This window comes from Crocuta crocuta, unplaced genomic scaffold (assembly GCF_008692635.1).
Source record: "Crocuta crocuta isolate KB4526 unplaced genomic scaffold, BGI_CrCroc_1.0 scaffold179, whole genome shotgun sequence".
Taxonomy (NCBI): domain Eukaryota; kingdom Metazoa; phylum Chordata; class Mammalia; order Carnivora; family Hyaenidae; genus Crocuta; species Crocuta crocuta.
This window is the reverse complement of record NW_027551568.1, coordinates 7674595-7692217: the sequence shown is the minus strand read 5'-3', so window position 1 is coordinate 7692217 and position 17623 is coordinate 7674595. Positions and strand designations below refer to the sequence as shown.

Here is a 17623-nt window from a genome sequence, read left to right as displayed (position 1 = left end):
TCTTTTTTATATATATTTTTATTTATGTCTAGGAGAGAGAGAGAGCGTGAGCAGGGGAGGGTCAGAGAGAGAGGGAGTCACAGACTGAAACAGGCTCCAGGCTCCGAGCTGGCAGTCAGCACAGAGCCCGACGCGGGGCTCGAACCCACGAACCGCGAGATCATGACCTAAGCGAAAGTCGGACGCTTAACTGTCTAAGCCACCCAGGCGCCCCGCAACACAAACAATTTCTAAATGTAGGTTGCCAACATTTACCTGATCTCGTGGCGCATGAATGTGAACAAATGATTTTATGTGTGATGCCTGTATATCTATTATTCTGTTGGCTGTGAGTCTTTCTGCCCTGCAAATAAGCAGCCTTTCCCTAGCTCTCTTATAGACCTAACTCCAGTACAGTTGCCATACTTTTGTGCCTCCTTCCCCTCTATTTCCCCCTCGTTTATTTCCTCCCCACCCCACTGTGCTCTTGAATGTACCTGAGGTGTGTGAGGGAAGGGACGGACATGGATGCTAAATTTGTCTCTGATTCCAGTGCCTGGTACACAGCACGTCTGTATAGACCTTGACTCTGAATTGGGCAGACTGATGGCTCTCGTTGTCTCACATTCTGATATTTTTCAAAAGTTTCTTCTTCCTTCATTTAGAAAGAGGCTGAGTGTTAACTGTGGCGAGAATGAAGTGGCTGGACCCCTGTGACAACTCTTCTCCAGCTCTTCTGTTGACCTAAACAATTCTGCTCGCTCCCACACTTACGCACCTCACTTGAGCAAACCAAAAGCCTAGAATAAGCTGCCTCCATCCAGCCTGGGAGGTCTGGGGTTGGGTAAAGGGAAATCAGAGCTCACGACGCACAACCCCCCTCCACATCCCCCAGGCTGATGGGCCTCTCCTAATTGTATATTTTATTGTTACTGAGAAACATTTCATGCAGTGCTCATTTCTTCATCTTGTTTTGTTCGAGTGCTGGCTAAGCATCCTTCATAGATTGTCCCCAAATCTAGCTGATTCACCTTTTAGTCGGGTCCAAGCTTCAATTAACAGTCACTGAAGGGATGCTAAAGACGATCTGATTAGAACCAAGGCAGAAGGTACAGTTAGGTAGACCCTGCCCAAGGGAGCAGTCTTTTCCTTCTTAGAAGCTCTATTATTTCCCCTTACCTAAAAGACCTCAGCAGTGTAGACATTTGATATGTGTTGTGACCTTCAGCCTATGAAATGTGAGACTGATGCCAGCAAAGTGACCGATCTATATGGTTTCCTTTTCATAGTAATTGTTTGGTTTCGAATATTGGATAATAGTGCCTTGCCATGACAAATGATTGTGTCTCTTAATTCTCTAAACCCTTCACACTGTAGGTAGACAGAAGAGGACAGAGGATCTTAGAATTTATCGCCCAATTGTTTCCTATTGTAAACAAGGCTTTGAGGATTTCTGTGTCTCTACCAAAGTCACACAGAAATCAGGGCAGGACGTGGGGCTCGACCCCAGCTCCCCTAGTCTCATCTCACCATCCTGTTCATTCCTACATATTGATTGGCCCCCTCGAGCACAGAAGACTTTGTGGGGATGGATTTTATGTGCCTGGAGTGATTCGTGTTAGCGATATTGACTCCCTGAGTAGGACCGTTATCAGCCAGAACAATGGAAGCTGGAGATGAGTAACAATGACATCTGGTGAGGCTTTTCTATAGATAAGTCCCCTTCTCCCTTAGCTCTTGAAGTAGTAATGTGCCCTTTAATCCTCATGGCAGTCTACAAAGTGTGTGCTACCACCACACCTACACTTCAGGTGAGGAAACGGGGCCCACAGAGCCACATAACTGGCTGTTGGTCACCCAGAGGGAGTTAGGAATGAGCCAGGACTCCAATCCACTCTCTAAACCACCAGCCTTCCCCATCGTGATGATCTCTGAATGTCCTCCCCTGATGCCAGGTTGTTTCAAATACATTAAGACATAACAAATACATACTATAGTAAAAGTATAAAATAGAAGTCATTTTGCATCAACGTTCAGAAAGAATAACCAATAAGGGTGGTGATGATTTAACATAACATATAGTAGAATGTTTAGTCTGAAGGTACTGAAACGAGATAAGATGATCACAGAGAAGGGTGGGTCAAGGGCAGGGTCTAGGTGTTCTGGCTACCTTAAGTGGCACTTCAGGAGAGAGAATAAGACGGGAACTCCCTGTTGAAGCAAACTCATTACAGAGAAAGTAAAGCTCCTGTCAGAGGCAGATGAGATACCGGTTCATTTGGTAGAACCCAAAGCTTCAGAATAAAGGATTATTCAACTTGAATACTGGTTTTTGAGTTTGTCAAGTGAGGGGTGGAAAGAAATCATGGTCACGTGTGTGAATGTTTGTGTGCCGGAGGAAAACACTCCATGCCATTGTTTTAGTCAGTGCCATCATGTGAAGAGCAACAGTTTAATTCAGGACAGGAGGAAATACAGACGGTATAAAATCCAAACCAGCCCTGGCACCCCGCTTGAATTGTCCACATGCCTGCCTCCCCCTCAGCTCCTCACCAGCAGGACCAGCTTCCCTCATTGATCCGCTGGTGCGTTTCATGGTGCCTGTCAATGCCAAGTGCTCCCTTCAATGTCTGTTTTTCTAAATGATCGTGTTAAACCAACAACAGGCATATTCAAAAGGAAAGACAGAATCTTGGGCCACACATGCACGGGAGTTTCCAAGATTTTCCGTTAACCCGCCCCAGCTTGGAGCGTGTGAGTGGTGCTGCTGGGATTCAGGCTCAGGACCTGATGCTTCCTTCCACCGCCAAGGCTCTTTTCCCTCTCTTTCTGTTGTTGTTGTTGTTGTTGTTTTTTTTAATGTTATTATTTACTTGAGAGAGAGAGAGAGCGTGAGCAGGGGAGGGTCAGAGAGAAACGGAGACACAGAATCTGAAATAGGCTCCAGGCTGAGCTAGCTGTCAGCACAGAGCCTGACGCAGGGCTCGAACCCACTAACCGCGAGATCATGACCTGAGCTGAAGTCGTTAGGTTAACTGACTGAGCCACCCAGGTGCCCCACCCTTCCTGTCTTTCTAAATCCACAAGCCTACTGCCTCTCCGGACCCCACACCTGCTGACTGGAGCAGCCTTATCACCGTGTCCCACAGACTGTACCTCCAGACCAGCCCCAGTGCAGGAACGGACCCCGGTCCCCTCCCAGATGGTGCCTGAACATTGGCTGCCTTTTCCAAGGGATCATACAGGGCCGTTCCTGCCCTTCCTCCAGCTGAGTGTTGCCTCTGGGCTATCTATTAGCTGTGGCTGGACCTACGCTCGCACTGAATGTGGCGATCACTCTCCTTCCATGCGTGTCTTCTCTGCAGGGTGCTTTGAGGACAGCGGCTAGATTCTTTCTATATCCCTAGTAACTCAGGACAATTTTAGAAACACTGTGGGTGCCTTGCCCAAGCGATCACCTCTGGGCAGAGTCTGGATCTCAGGCATCAGTCTCTGCAGACTTGCCCATCAGTCTTCCCACCCCGACCGTCACCTCACTTGACAACTAATATCTGTTTGTGGCCTTCCTAAAAAATCAGGAGTTTTCATGGAAATATTCACAGTTGATTCTTGAAAACTTCAGAGATCAGGTCACACTGGTCCTTCGTCTCCAACATCCGGGGATTTGGCAACTGTTGCCTCTTTAAGACAGATCCGATACACGGCTACTGGCTGCAGTCCCCAACGTGCAGCCGGCTCCGTCCCTTGATGTCACCTGTTACCCCAGGAAGCACGCAGCAGTCCCAGGAAAACCACTCGTCCTTGCTTCTACCAGTAAGGGCTGTGTACCAGTCGGCTTGGGCAGCTGTAATGAAGTACCCTAGACAACCCGCTAACACAACAACATTGTTTCCACAGTTAGGTGTCTGGCAAGTGCCAGGCCGGGTTGTCGCCAGGCTCAGCCCCTGCGGAGAGATCTCTTCCTCACGTGGCATAGAGACTGCTCTGGCCTCCCTTCTGATCCCGTCACTAACCTCGTGTTCGGTCCTTTCCTAACGGCCTCCCCTAAACCTCATTCTCTCCCAGAATCCTCACCTCCAGATACCATTCCATTGTGGATTAAGGCTTCAAGATAGGAATTTTGAGAGCACACAGATACTCAGTCCGTACAGGCTGGCTCAGGAGAGGAGATAAGTCCGCTTCCACTTTGCTTGTCTAGGGGAAGCATTTCCTTTGGTGTGTGCTCATGTTTATTTTCAGCAGCAAATTATTCTAACACCATTATTCTCTTGTGCCCCAGCACAAGAGAAGCACCAGTTTCCGTGCGTCTGGGATCCAGCAGGCTGGGAATCAGGAGACCTGGATTTCCAATTCAGTTTAAGCCGCTGCATGCTTGACCTTGGGGTTCCCATGCTCCCCTTACCTTACTGACCCCTTCTGCAGGGTTAAGGGCGGGACATGATGGTGGCAGGTGGCCCTTTGGCTTCGGATGCCGTGTGGCTTCTCTGGGGAAATGTTTAGGGATTTGTGGCTGCTCCCCACCTATGGGGTTATGAGGACTGTGTGCCCAGCCACGGAGGCCCCCGCTGTCGCACGGCCCCTGTCGGGAGGTTGGGTCCCACCTGGCCCGAAGCTGTGCACACCCAGGTATGCCAAGGCAGCCCGTCTCCCGTCTTCTGTCTGCCTGCACAGCCCCTTTTCCACTCAGCTGCACCGAGTAATAAGAGAGGCCTCGTCCGCCCTCCTGTCACAGAGCTCTGCCGAGCACTGCCTGTGCCAGTGTGTTTCTGCCTCTAATGAAGGATTTATTTAGGTCACTGCTGCCTTCTGTGCACAGCCACGCAGATTAAACATGTTGAGCGACTCCGCCCCCTCTTCCCACACCGGGGCCTCGCCGCTGCACACACCTGGCTCTTCCTCACCCACCAACGGGGGCACTTAGGAAGGACCCACCGCACACCCGGTCACTCACAGAGAGCTGGCCCCTTCCTACATGTCATTGTCCTTTCTTCCTTGAGCCTCTGTCTGGTTGAGTCACTGCAGTACTTTGGATCATGAACAAATGTGTTTGACTAATTATCATCTCCAGATCCCATTTATACCACACAGCCTTCTTTTTTCAGGGACAAAAATAGCTACCATGATTTGAGGGCTTGCCATGGCCCAGGCAAGATGGCCATATCCTCAGCATCTACATAGAGTGTTTTATTTAATCCTTGCAATTAGTAGATGGAGCCAATGCCTTTTCTCTGAGGCTCCAAGTTTCAGTGCTGTCTTGTGGATTTGGAAATAGGGAGCTGAGATCTGAGCCGGAGTTTTTGGCTCTGCATCCTCTGTTCATTCCAGCATGGCCCCTCCACCCTGCTCTGCAGAAAATTCCATCTCTGTGGCCGGACCCATCCCTCTCTATTTTGTCAGCCACAATTGTTTCCAGTCCTGGTGTGAAAAACAAACTGCCCCTAGGGGCGCCTGGGTGGCTCAGTCAGTTAAGCGTCCGACTTCAGCTCAGGTTCATGATCTTGCAGTTCACGAGTTGGAGCCCCGCATCAGGCTCTGTGCTGATGGCTCAGAGCCTGGAGCCTGCTTCGGATTCTGTGTCTCCCTCTCTCTCTGCCCTCCCCGCTCACACTCTGTCTCTCTCTGTCCCTCTCTCTCAAAAGTAAATAAAACATAAAAAAAAAAAAAAACTACCCCAGCAATAGTAAGAAACAAACACTAAAGGAACATTGGCCACCCCCAGCCCAAGGCCAGCACCATCAGGATCTGAACCCGAAAGGGGCGTGAGCATTTGGAGCTCACAGTCTTTGCCATTCTAAGGGCTGAGGGTGGGCAGGCCCGTTCCTCTGGGAGCTTATTAGAAACACAGACTCTTGGGCTTCTCTTCAGACCTCTTGAATTAGGATCTACATTGTGAACTAGATCTCCAGGGAACTGGTGTGCACGTCTGCCTTTGGAAAGCACGGTGCTAAACAGTTGCAATGGGGCATCCATCGGTCCTGGGAAGGCTGCCATACTCACCCCACACCTGCAGCTCCTCACCCAGATCCTGCCACCCTAATCTCGCATCCCATTTGGAGAACATCGTGTGGGTTCAGACTTCCGATGGGACAGGTGGCATTTATCAGCGTCATGATATCAAGTTCTCAGAGGCTCAGAAACAACACTGTCATTGAAATCTTCTGGCCCCAAATCCCAGCCACACCATATTGCCCTAACCTGGCTTGCCCAGGTGCCTCTCTCCTTGAATCCTGCAGAATTCTGTGCATTACCCCGGTAGCCTTTTGTAAATATGGAAATTCCCAGCCCAACTGTGGATGCTCGGAGGCGTAGAAAGGCTGAAGGAGGCAATGTACTAAAGTCCTCTTGTTTTTCAAGGGGAGAATGGGGCCAGTTACACTACCTTTCCCCAGGCAGTACAGGTGACCCACGGAAACGCATTTACATTATGTGGACTGACCTTGGGTCTTTGCTGCCTCGAACCCTTTCCACCCCAGAACACTTCCCACCCCACATGAGGTAAGCCTGTCAGCAATTACCATAAGTAAATCCAAACAAAAGTGAGTGTCAACATTTGTTGAAGAGTGTCATGTGCAGGCAATTTCAAGAAAATAAATATTTATGTAAGTCTTGAGACATCACTGTCCTTCTGTGGGCTGAGAGGCACAAGTCGACTCTATTTCCTCTTTCTTGCTTTCCAAGATGACCTGCCAAGGATGGAAATTTGACACCATCTCAACTTGCCCTTAAGCAGTTGCTTAAAGGTGAACGTGAAGATGTTTTTGACTCCTAAAGATGAACAAAACATCTCCACTGTTGATTGCCCAGAAGTTTGATTGGATACGGAAATGACAGCTCTGCTGTTCAGATGTCTTACTGAGGTTTCAGTACATTCCAGAAAATTAAATCACTCAACACCCTTGGATGCTTGTTCTTGTCTGGCAGTATAATAGATGTCCTCTGGTCTACTTCCCTTGTGTTCTTGCGGAAGCTCTCCCCACTGCTGGAAATGCACTCCCCCTGCCCACGGGGAAGCCTCCCCATTCAAAGGAGAAGAAGCACAGTGGGCTTTAGAGATGGCCCCTGGAATGTTAGTTCTTAACCCCCCTGCGTCTGTGACCTTGACAAGGTCATTTAGCCTTAATAACACTTTTACGTATCTGTCCAAGGGAGAAAGGGAGGCCATCCACATTTGTTGAATGCCTCCCTTGTGCTGTGTGTGTGGCATGGGTAATCTTACTTCATCCTGAGGTCATCCATATGGACATAGGTTGCACCCATTTTGCAGAATGGCATTTTGAGCTCCAGACGGGTAAGACACCTATGTGAGTTGAGAGAGCTATAGGAAGACCAGCGTGGTCTACCCAATTGCAAAAGCTCCTTTGCTTTACCCACGACTGTACGTTACCTTTTCGTTGCTTAAAAAAAGTCAGATAAAAGAAGAATAACCACATCTCAGTTTTGTTGCGAGCATCAGAAGAGATGATTTATGCACTCGTGCTCACCACCCGGCACCCAGTGGGCACCCAGTAAGTAAGCTCTCCCTTTCTAGCCCTTTTGCTAAATCTCCTAAAACACTTGTGGCTGACTGTTTTGAGCGTCCCTGGTTATCTAGAGAAGCTTCTGGTCTGTGCCAGCTGCACCACTAGTTTCCACTGAGGGGCTGGAAAGGTATCCTCCAGCCGGAGGGATTACAGGCAGCACTATTTCCGACGCATTAAATTCACCTCTCGTGGAATATTCTCGTTATTCCACTTTAGCCACAGATAACGTTGCCGAGGTGGGACTTGGGGAATATACTGTAGTTAATTACATTTGAAATCTAGGTCATGATGTGAATTATATAATAAGAAGACTTAGGGAGAAAATTAAAATATTTTGAAGGGTTATTTGACTGCATCCTCTCCTTTTTTAATTAAAATATTTTCTAGATTCTCAGGTGATCTCGTCCAGTCACCATTAGAAATCTTGAGTCCCCCTTTTCAATATCTGGCTCCTGCCTGTGACTCTCTCGGGTTGAAAAACTCACTGCCGTTAGACACAGTGTTTTTTATAGACAAACTGTTCCGTTTGTCTTTCTATTGAATTAAAATCCTTGCTCAGTACCTTGGGCCATTTGCTTAACCTTCCACTGCAGTCTCGACATGTTCACTTAGCAAATAGGATCTCTAGCACCTACTGTGCACAGAAATCGTGCCAGGCCCTGGCACCGTGGGGGGTGCAGTGGAGAAGAGCGTCAGGACACAGAGAGGCTCAGAGATTGGTACTTTCAGAGGGAGGGGCAGACCAGACGACCAGACCGGAAGCACGCAAATCCAGTGTCGGTTAGTACATGAGGAATATAAAAAACAGGACGATGAGAAAGAATGTAGTTAAAAGAGACCAGGTGGGGCCCAGGTTGCAGGGAAAGGCGGTGTTTGAAATGAAATCTAACTGGCAGGAAAGAGCCAGCCGGACCCAGCATCCCGGAAAGAGAGGGGGCAGCAAATGCCAGCGTCCAGAGCTGGCGGGAACTCAGGGTGTTCACAGGCACAGAAAGGTCAGCAAGGTGGGAGCGTGACCTGAAGGCACAGATTGAGGCCAGAGGGACAGACAGGCAGCTCCCATCCCGGGGTGTCCCAAATTAAATTTGGATTTAATTTCAGGTACCTGGAAACCTCCAAGAAAGCCCGTGGGCTCTGCCCATGCCTCCCATACCTGGCAGGTGGTCAGCACTTCCACCGCGGGGCCCAAGGAAGCTTAATGCTGCTGATGGGAAAGCCTGGTCTTTTGAATTTTGTAGCTCAGGACTTGGTTTATCACTGCGTTCTTGATAAACGGGAGGTGAACAGTGAAAGGGCTGGATCTCTCTTTGGGAACTTCTAGCCCATCTACGAAAGGAAAGAGAGGGTTTGTTTTGTGCATCCTTCCGTGAAATCCTGTCCATCTTCAAAGGGCCGTTACCGGGTACAAATGTTCCTAGGCCCAGGGAAGCACATCAGGGTCAGGGACTACTTACACCCTAACTCCCGGCTTCACCAAGGAGTGACAGGGACAGCGACATCCCTGGCTTTGCCAGCTCAGACTGAGTGTGGACCCTAGTTCAGCCTCTACCTTTCTGAACAAGCCACTGAACTTCTCTGAGCCTCTTGCTTGTCGTGAGAGCAGTTCTCTTGAGGACTTGCGGTGAGCATCACCGGGACGGTGGCGTGGTCACATCGTGGGATGATGTCAGCCTGGGTCTGTTCAGTAACAGGTGCTGCAGATGTGAGCTGCCGTCATTGCTTTTGGGGAGGCAGGCGGCCTGGGTTCTCGGTGTTGTGGAACATTCTGTCCCTGCCCATGCCAGCTCAGGGTTCCAAACTTCTAGAAGGTTCCATGTGTTCAACATTAGCTGGTTCGCTTCTGGAAGGAGGATGATCAATTCATCTTTGTGCTGCCTAAAGGTTCAAACTTGCCTTCCTCCTTTGTGAGCATGGGGGTGGGGATGTGACTCGTCAGAAAGCACTTTCCTCACTTAAGTCGCAGCCCTACTCAGCGCTGTGTACCTCTGCGCTGCCACCTCAGCTGCCACCAGCCACACGTGACCTTGCAATGTGCTGCAGGAGTACATGGACACACACTAGATTCTGAAGACTTGGTACAAAAGAAATGGAAAATATCTCCTTCATATTATATGAGAATTATGTGTTAGGTGATAGTGTTTTGGAGAACATAAAAATATTTCTGTTTTTAGATGTGGCTCCTGGAAAGTTTAAAATTTTAATGTGGCTCCTGGGTCATTTGAACACTTAACAATAAAAGATCTAATAATAGATGCTTTGTCAAAGAGCAAGGTGTGACTAAGTGTCAGAGAAGTATAAATAAATGGTGGTTACTGCCACCTTTAGGAGGGGTGACTTACCTTCACGAGGGCCACTCAATTACCCATAAATAATGGAATTTTTCTGGTAATGTAGTAAACCTGTGTGTTCTTCTTTTATTTCTATGATTCATCTGCTGCACAGCTGCTATGAGAAGATGCCATTTGGCCTTACGGAGGGGAGAAGGTATTGGCAAAAACAGAAAGTGAATCTCGTAACTTTGCTAAAATGTCAGATAGGTAGCATAAATTCAGTAAATTTAGATATTTGTTGAATAAATGAAGACATGCCTACATGGCCCATGTTAATATTTCTATTGAATGGTGATTATTAATACAGATCACCTCATTTCAGTCTCAAGGAAACCATTTCAGGTGGGTGCAATTACTGCCATTTTTATAGACGGGAAACTGAGGCTAATACAGGTTAAGTTCCTTTGAATAAAATCAAACCTAGAGACAGGATTCCTGACCCCACAGCCTGGCTGATTCCTTTCAGCTGCTCTACTGAAGAGAATAAATGAGTGACTTTGACCTCATGCTGGCCTGTCCTTGTGTGTCAGCTGATTCTGTACTAGACCTGGGACTTTGTCACTGTTGGCTAGAGTTTTGAGGGCCTTTCTTCTTTAGGATACCCCAAACTTTGCCATTATTTCCTGTTCAGGCCACATGTTAGGGAGATGGCACTAATAGCAGATAGATGGAGAACAGGGCTGGAATTCCAGAACCATGAGGTCTAGGCCTGTTTTTCTATGTGACCTTAGACAAGCCATCTTGGCTTCCTGTCTGTGGCACTTGTGTGTTCTGATGTATGTGCACAATTCCTTTGTCAGGATCAGTGTGGCTCCGATGTACTGGCTTACAGGTTCACCTGACCTTGGAGGTCTTCTCTTTTCCAAGAATGTTACTTAAAGGCCCAGAAATTCCAGCTGTGCCACTGAGTTCAAATCATCAAACTGCAACATGAGGAAGTTGGCTTGCAAAGGCCACTGTGTGTGTGTAATATATCATATATGTATTTACATGTCCATGTATGTGTATGTATTTATATCTGCACACTTAGCTAAAGTTCCATACATATACATGCTATACATATGTATAGATACATATGTATACAGTTCATACATATACATGCTTTTCTATATATATACTATATGTGTATGAGACTTTAGCTAATTTTTTTCCCTATATGCCCCAAATATTTTTGGAATGTACAAGACGTTAGACAGAAGTAAATACATTTTTAGAAAGTATTAAAGGAGAAGTGAGGAGCTTTTAAACCACTCACTGCTCAGGGTTTTTTGTTTATTTGTTTNCTCCTATAGGGAAAAAAAACCCTCTGATGTGCACTGTACTAAGCAGGATGCTAATAACAGAGAAGGAAAAGCATCAATAGTTAGAAAATATGAATGTCAGATCTGGCCCCTGATTCTGTCCCTTAGGTGTTGAAGGACTGGGACGTGTGGTTTATTCCTGAATCTGAACACGGAGCTATGGGATGGGTTCAGCAGCACTCATCACTAGTGTGGAGTAGATGCCGTCTCCTGCATTTCATCCCCTCACCCCCGTACATGGGCACACACCCACGCGAGCGCATACACACATGCACAAACATATACAAGTATGCATATGCATGGGCTACACGCATACCCCAAACACGTAAGAGGCAAGCGCAGTGGGATCCATATATGGGCCAGCCCCACATTGAGAAGGAAATGAAATTTGACTGAAACATACTAAAACATTTATTGAGTAAGCAAACTTTCCATTTGATTGAAATCATTCAATCAGCGGAAAACTCTGGACCAACATCTTGCCTGGTCACCCCTCCTTAAACATTTTTTCTCTCTCTTTTTTTCCCCCTAAATAGTGATGTCAACCGATCTTGCAAGTGTTCTGTGTTCAAGTGTTCTGTGATTCTCTAAACATTTTTCCAGTTTTTAATTGCTTTTTTAAGTTAATACAGTTTTTTTAATTAAAAAAAAAATTTTTTTTATTTATTTCTGAGAGAGAGACAGCGTGAGCAGGGGAGGGTCAGAGAGAGAGGGAGACACAGACTCTGAAATAGGCTCCAGGCTCTGAGCTGGCAGTCAGCACAGAGCCCGACGCGGGGCTTGAACCCACGAACCACGAGATCATGACCTAAGCGAAAGTCGGACGCTTAACCGACTGAGCCACCCAGGTGCCCCTAAGTTAATACATTTTTTTAAATATTTTTATTTATTTCTAGGAGAGAGAGAGAGAGAGACAGCGTGAGCAGGGGAGGGTCAGAGAGAGAGGGAGACACAGACTCTGAAATAGGCTCCAGGCTCTGAGCTGGCAGTCAGCACAGAGCCCGACGCGGGGCTTGAACCCACGAACCACGAGATCATGACCTAAGCGAAAGTCGGACGCTTAACCGACTAAGCCACCCAGGTGCCCCTAAAACACTTTAACATACATTTTTCAAAGCAGTTAATACAGCTGATATCTGAGGGAGGTAAATCGATAGGTTTGATTATAAAAATGCAAGACCATAGAAATTCTTCATTTATCCCTTCTGGACAAAGTTTTAAACTAATAAAGTGGATTTTAAACCTGGTGTAAAGATGACGATGGACCCTTTTGATGGAGAACACTTTTATTGGCTCTACAGTCCCCATAGCCCCCAAGGCAGGCCTGTCACTAACCCTTTAACTGTGTTCAGACAGAGATGACTTAAAAGAGCTTCCAGTACCCTCTTTCTGGAAGATGGTCACACACCTCTTGACGGTTGCTGTTTATCAGCTCCCTGAAATATGGACGTGAGTCCTCTGTCTTTGGGAACCCCTTGCCATCTCACCCAGCAGTGGCTGTGTGCTGTGGGACTTCAGTGCCTAAGTGTCATAAATCTCAGATAGGTAAACAGGAGAAGGTATAAAGGAGGCAGTTTGTGTAAAGAGTGCCCTGCGTTCAGAGTTTTGAATTGGGGCAATGAATTTTCCATTGGACTAAAATTTTGTGTCTTTGGGTAAGCCTCCTATCTGTACCTGTCGCTTCTTCCTACCTTGCACTGTAGGGTCAGGTGAGCAGGCTGTAAAACTGATGAGCAGCACGGCTTTGCACACAGGAGGGAGTTTTGCTCTCTCTAGCCGGCTCACCTGTCTGTCCCTCTGGGCTCCCTTCAAACACTGCTTCTCCCATAAAGCCATCCCCAGTCATTTCAGGCAAAAGGAACGAGCATGTGTCCACACAGTACCCTGTGAAAACTCTAATCAGAGCACACACGTCGCTGATGCCTGCAGTCAGGTCATGGCAATTAGCCTTTGCCAAATGCATGCTGCAATACCAGCCACCCCAAAAGTCAGTGGCTTACGGTCACAATGATGCATTGTCACTCATGAGCCTGGATGGCTGTGCTGTACAGGTGGTCTGCCACACGTGTGGCTCATAATCCTCTAGGGCCCAGCAGCTGGCCGGGGCACATTCCTCTCATGGTCAGGGCAGAAGTGCAAGAGGCCAAGGGCAAACACAAAAACCTTCTCAAGGGCGAGGCTGGGGACTGACACATTGTCATTTCCACTCAGAGGCCATTGGCCAAACCCAAATCAAATTGTTCGGGAGCACGCTCACCGCACGGTGAGGCCATAGCAAGAGCTGGGTGCAGGGAGGATGGGACTAATCGGGGTGCCTGGGTGGCTCCGTGGATTGAGCATCTGACTTCGGCTCAGGTCATGATCTTGCGGTTTGTGAGTCTGAGCTCTGTTTCAGTCTCACTGCTGTCAGCACAGAGCCTGCTTAGGCCTCTCTCTCTGTCTCTCTCTGACCTTCCCCTGCTCTCTCTCTCTCTTTCTCAAAAATAAACCTTAAAAAACAAAACAAAACAAAAAAAGAACTGAGGACCAATCATTTAGTCTTTCATACAGGTTCACCTGCCCTATTAGATCCCGAGCCCCTGGGGGTGGGGGGGGCAGGAACAATGTCTGCTTCTATATCACTGGCTCCACTGCCTGGGGCTAGCCAGTAGGAGGGATTTGCATTGATGTTTGCTGAGGTCCAAAAGACCTTTCCGGCCCTTTCCTTTACAGCAGAGGGTGGCAAACTTTGACTGCAGGGCCAAATCTGTCCGTTTCTGTGCAGAGAGCTGAACATACAAATTGTTGAAAAACTCCAAAGAAAAATGACGCATGAAAATGAGAGGACATTCAGAATTCAGTATCCATAAATAAAGTTTTATTGGAATGCAAACCGCACCCATTCCTCAGCAAACTGCCAAAGGCCACTAGAACAAAACGGCATACTTGGGGTTGTCATAGAGACGGTGTCCCACGAAGCCTAAAACATTTCCTATCTGGCCCCTATACAGAAAGCTTTGCCACCCCCACCCCCTGCCTTACAGGATAAAGAAACAGAGGGAGCCCCAGGGAGGTGACTGCCCTGCCCCAGACGACAGCATTGGCAGATCTATACGGCCTGGGTGCATTTGGGGCTAATATGTTCCCCTTTTGTTTCCTAGTAATTGGCGGCCCGCGACACCCATGCGTCACTGACCAGGAGGCTCTCCCCGCGGCAGCGCTTCATGACCCAGCGGCGCCCGGCGCAGTGAAGCCACCATGGTGTCCAGCGTAGCCGCGCTGCTCCTGGGCGCGGTGCTGCTGGGCGCCCAGCTCCAGCTAGTGCCTTCCCGCCCCGGGGCCGAGCCAGGCCAGCCCGAGCTCCCACGCAGGGNGCTGCGGCAGACCATCATCATCGGCGTGCGCAAGGGCGGCACGCGCGCGCTGCTGGAGATGCTCAGCCTGCACCCCGACGTGGCGGCCGCCGAGAACGAGGTCCACTTCTTCGACTGGGAGGAGCACTACAGCCAAGGCCTGGGCTGGTACCTGGGCCAGATGCCCTTCTCGTCCCCGCACCAGCTCACGGTGGAGAAGACCCCCGCGTACTTCACGTCGCCCAAAGTGCCTGAGCGCGTCCACAGCATGAACCCGGGCATCCGGCTGCTGCTCATCCTGCGCGACCCGTCCGAGCGCGTGCTGTCCGACTACACCCAAGTGTTCTACAACCACGTGCAGAAGCGCAAGCCCTACCCGTCCATCGAGGAGTTCCTGGTGCGCGACGGCCGGCTCAACGTGGGCTACAAGGCGCTCAACCGCAGCCTCTACCACGTGCACCTGCACAACTGGCTGCGCTTCTTCCCGCTGCGCCGCATCCACATCGTCGACGGCGACCGCCTCATCAGGGACCCCTTCCCCGAGATCCAGAAGGTCGAGCGGTTCCTGAAGCTGTCGCCGCAGATCAACGCCTCGAACTTCTACTTTAACAAAACCAAGGGCTTTTACTGCCTGCGGGACAGCGGCCGGGACCGCTGTTTGCACGAGTCCAAAGGCCGGGCGCACCCCCAAGTGGACCCCAAACTCCTCAATAAACTGCACGAATATTTTCACGAGCCAAATAAGAAATTCTTCGAGCTGGTCGGCAGGACATTTGACTGGCATTGATTTGCAATAAGTTAGGCTCGGAAACTTTCCTGTTGTAAGTTCTGGTGTACATCTGGGGGAGAGAAAAAAAAAAGAATTTTAAAAGGGCATTTAAGCTATAATTTATTTGTAAAATCCATAAATTACTTCTGTACAGTATTAGATTCACAATTGCCATATATACTAGCTATATTTTTCTACTTGGTAAATTGAGGGCATTTTGTATTGTTTTTCATGGTTGTTAACATTGTGTAATATGTCTCTATATGAAGGAACTAAACTATTTCACTGCAAAAAAAAAAAAAAAAAAAACACACAACAAAAACACAAAACCTGGAGACCCTGTCTTTATTGAATATATTTAACTTGCCCCGACTCAAAATAGCTGTCTGTGTTATATTCATTGCAGGAGCTATATAGTCCTTTGTTACTTTAAAAAGAAATGTTTTTCATGGCAATTCTGCTTCTCTCTCGCCCTCTCCTTTCTTCATTGTTCTTTTTAATTTTTAATGTCTCGCTGTGGTCATCAGATTTATTTTTTACTTGCATCGTGAGACTTGTCTTCACTGAGATCCCCTGTTATTCTCTAGACATTTCAGGCTCACACCTTCTTGACGTCAGCAGGTACTGGAGTGTGGATTTTAACCCCCTACTGTAGACTCCGCATGGACAAAGCAATATTAAGACTGGAGAAGTCGCTCGTACTCGCAAGAGGCTCCCCGTTACACATCTGTCTCAGAGAGTGCTGGCATCCATCCATTTCTGATCTCAGCCATGGGCAAAACCGATACAATAAAGGGGATTAAACGTTTGACCTTCAGAATGGGCTTGGGGCTGTGTGCTTTGCCCCACGTGGAAGGGGTCTCCGGAAACTCACTTAGAAAAGAGAAGTTGCAAAGTGTGTGTGTTCCCATCTCGTAGATGTTGTGAAGAGTCTGCTTCATCTATTTCCTGAAAGATCAATATCCATATATAGATGCATATTCCATATGCACGGAGACAGAAATATGTGTATGTTTTAAAACTCAACTCTGAATCTGTAGTCCTGAAGTGGAAGGGAGATTTAAATACCCAAGGGTCAACATTGCCCAATATAAAGGTAATGTGTAAGAAAGAAGCCCTTGAACCTGAACCTAGGCCTGATTTCACTTTCGCTTCTGCTTCTGAACAGCTCGCCTATTGGACCTGATCACACAAGCCCCCTGAGTCTCGGTTTTCTCATACGTTCTTTATTTAGTCAGCCTTTAACAGAATTAAGTACATGGCATGTTTTTTCTTATTAGGAAAGCAAAACATAACCATTATGTAAAACAAAAAACTACAAAGAAGCCAAATACATATACTCTTCTTGATAAAGTTTATATTTAAGGCAGCAGAGTGAAATGGGTATTTTATATATATATATACTCCTTGAAATTTCTTCCCCAAACAACCCCAGGAAGTAGGATTATGATGGCAAAAAGTTCAAGGCAGAAGAAATAGGTCCAGAGAAGATAAGGAACTTGCCAAGGTCACATTGGCTCCAAGCCAAGGCTTGGAGTCCACTTACAGTCAAAGCACAGATTATGGGTGTTTTGGTTTTTTCCTTCTCTACTCTTTCCAAACTCAAAGGGAAGGCCCAGACTCAGAGACAGTTCTTCCTGACCTGACCTGACAGATTCCTTTCCTGGTGCCAAATGTCTTCCGCCTCAAGAGGTGTGTCTGAGCCAAAGGAAAGGGGCAAGAGACAGCCTGCACTTTTCTCAGCAGGGTTATCAGGGAAGTGAGTCACCTTGTTAGCTGTGGTTGCTGCAGCCTGGCCTGACCTTCGCATGGCCTTTGCCCCACCCCCGGCCCTGCAGGGAGGGCAGAGAGAGACCATCTTCCTCTTCAGAACCCATTAAGATTGTTCAGAAGCAACCAACTCCCCAGAGGGTGTGGCCAAAATATTTATAGGCGACTCGACTTGGCTTTGACACAGTACTTTGCAATGGGAGAGTGCATCCCTCTACAGCAGGTTGCTATTATCACACCCGTTAAAAGCTGAAGGGTACAGGGGCGCCTGGAAGGCTCAGTCAGTTGAGCTTCTGGTTTAGGCTCAGGTCATGATCTAACAGCTCGTGGGTTCGATCCCCGCATCTGGCTCTGTGCTAACAGCTCAGAGCCTGGAGCCTGCTTCAGATTCTGTGTCTCCCTCTCTGCTCCTCTACTGCTTGTGCTTTCTCTCTCTTAAAAATAAAGACTAAAAAAAAAATTTTTTTTTAATCAATAGCTGAAGAGTAGAGAGGCTCAGAGAGGTTATAAGTTTGCAAGATTGCCCAGGAATTTGATGTGGAGACTCCAATGTGAGTTTTTGGATTTAAAAAAAAATGTACATATACACATGCTTTTTTTTTTTTTTTTTTTTTTGTAAAAA

At 47.8% G+C, this 17623-nt stretch overlaps 1 protein-coding gene across 3 annotated transcripts in view; it reads left to right on the top strand.

Moving 5' to 3' along the window:
- Positions 1-16508, top strand: part of HS3ST1 (heparan sulfate-glucosamine 3-sulfotransferase 1) — a 33792-nt gene extending 17284 nt beyond the window's left edge. The window contains exons 1-3 of one of the 3 annotated variants that reach the window (XM_077750449.1): positions 13351-13393; positions 14271-15283; positions 15819-16508. In XM_077750449.1, coding sequence (XP_077606575.1) covers positions 14368-15249 — 882 coding nt within the window. In that variant the 5' untranslated portion in view covers positions 13351-13393; positions 14271-14367 and the 3' untranslated portion in view covers positions 15250-15283; positions 15819-16508. Of the gene's footprint in view, positions 1-13350; positions 13394-14270; positions 15512-15818 lie in introns of those variants that run through there. The other 2 variants (XM_077750447.1, XM_077750448.1) reach the window with 2 other exon arrangements.
- Positions 16509-17623: the final 1115 nt, after the last annotated feature.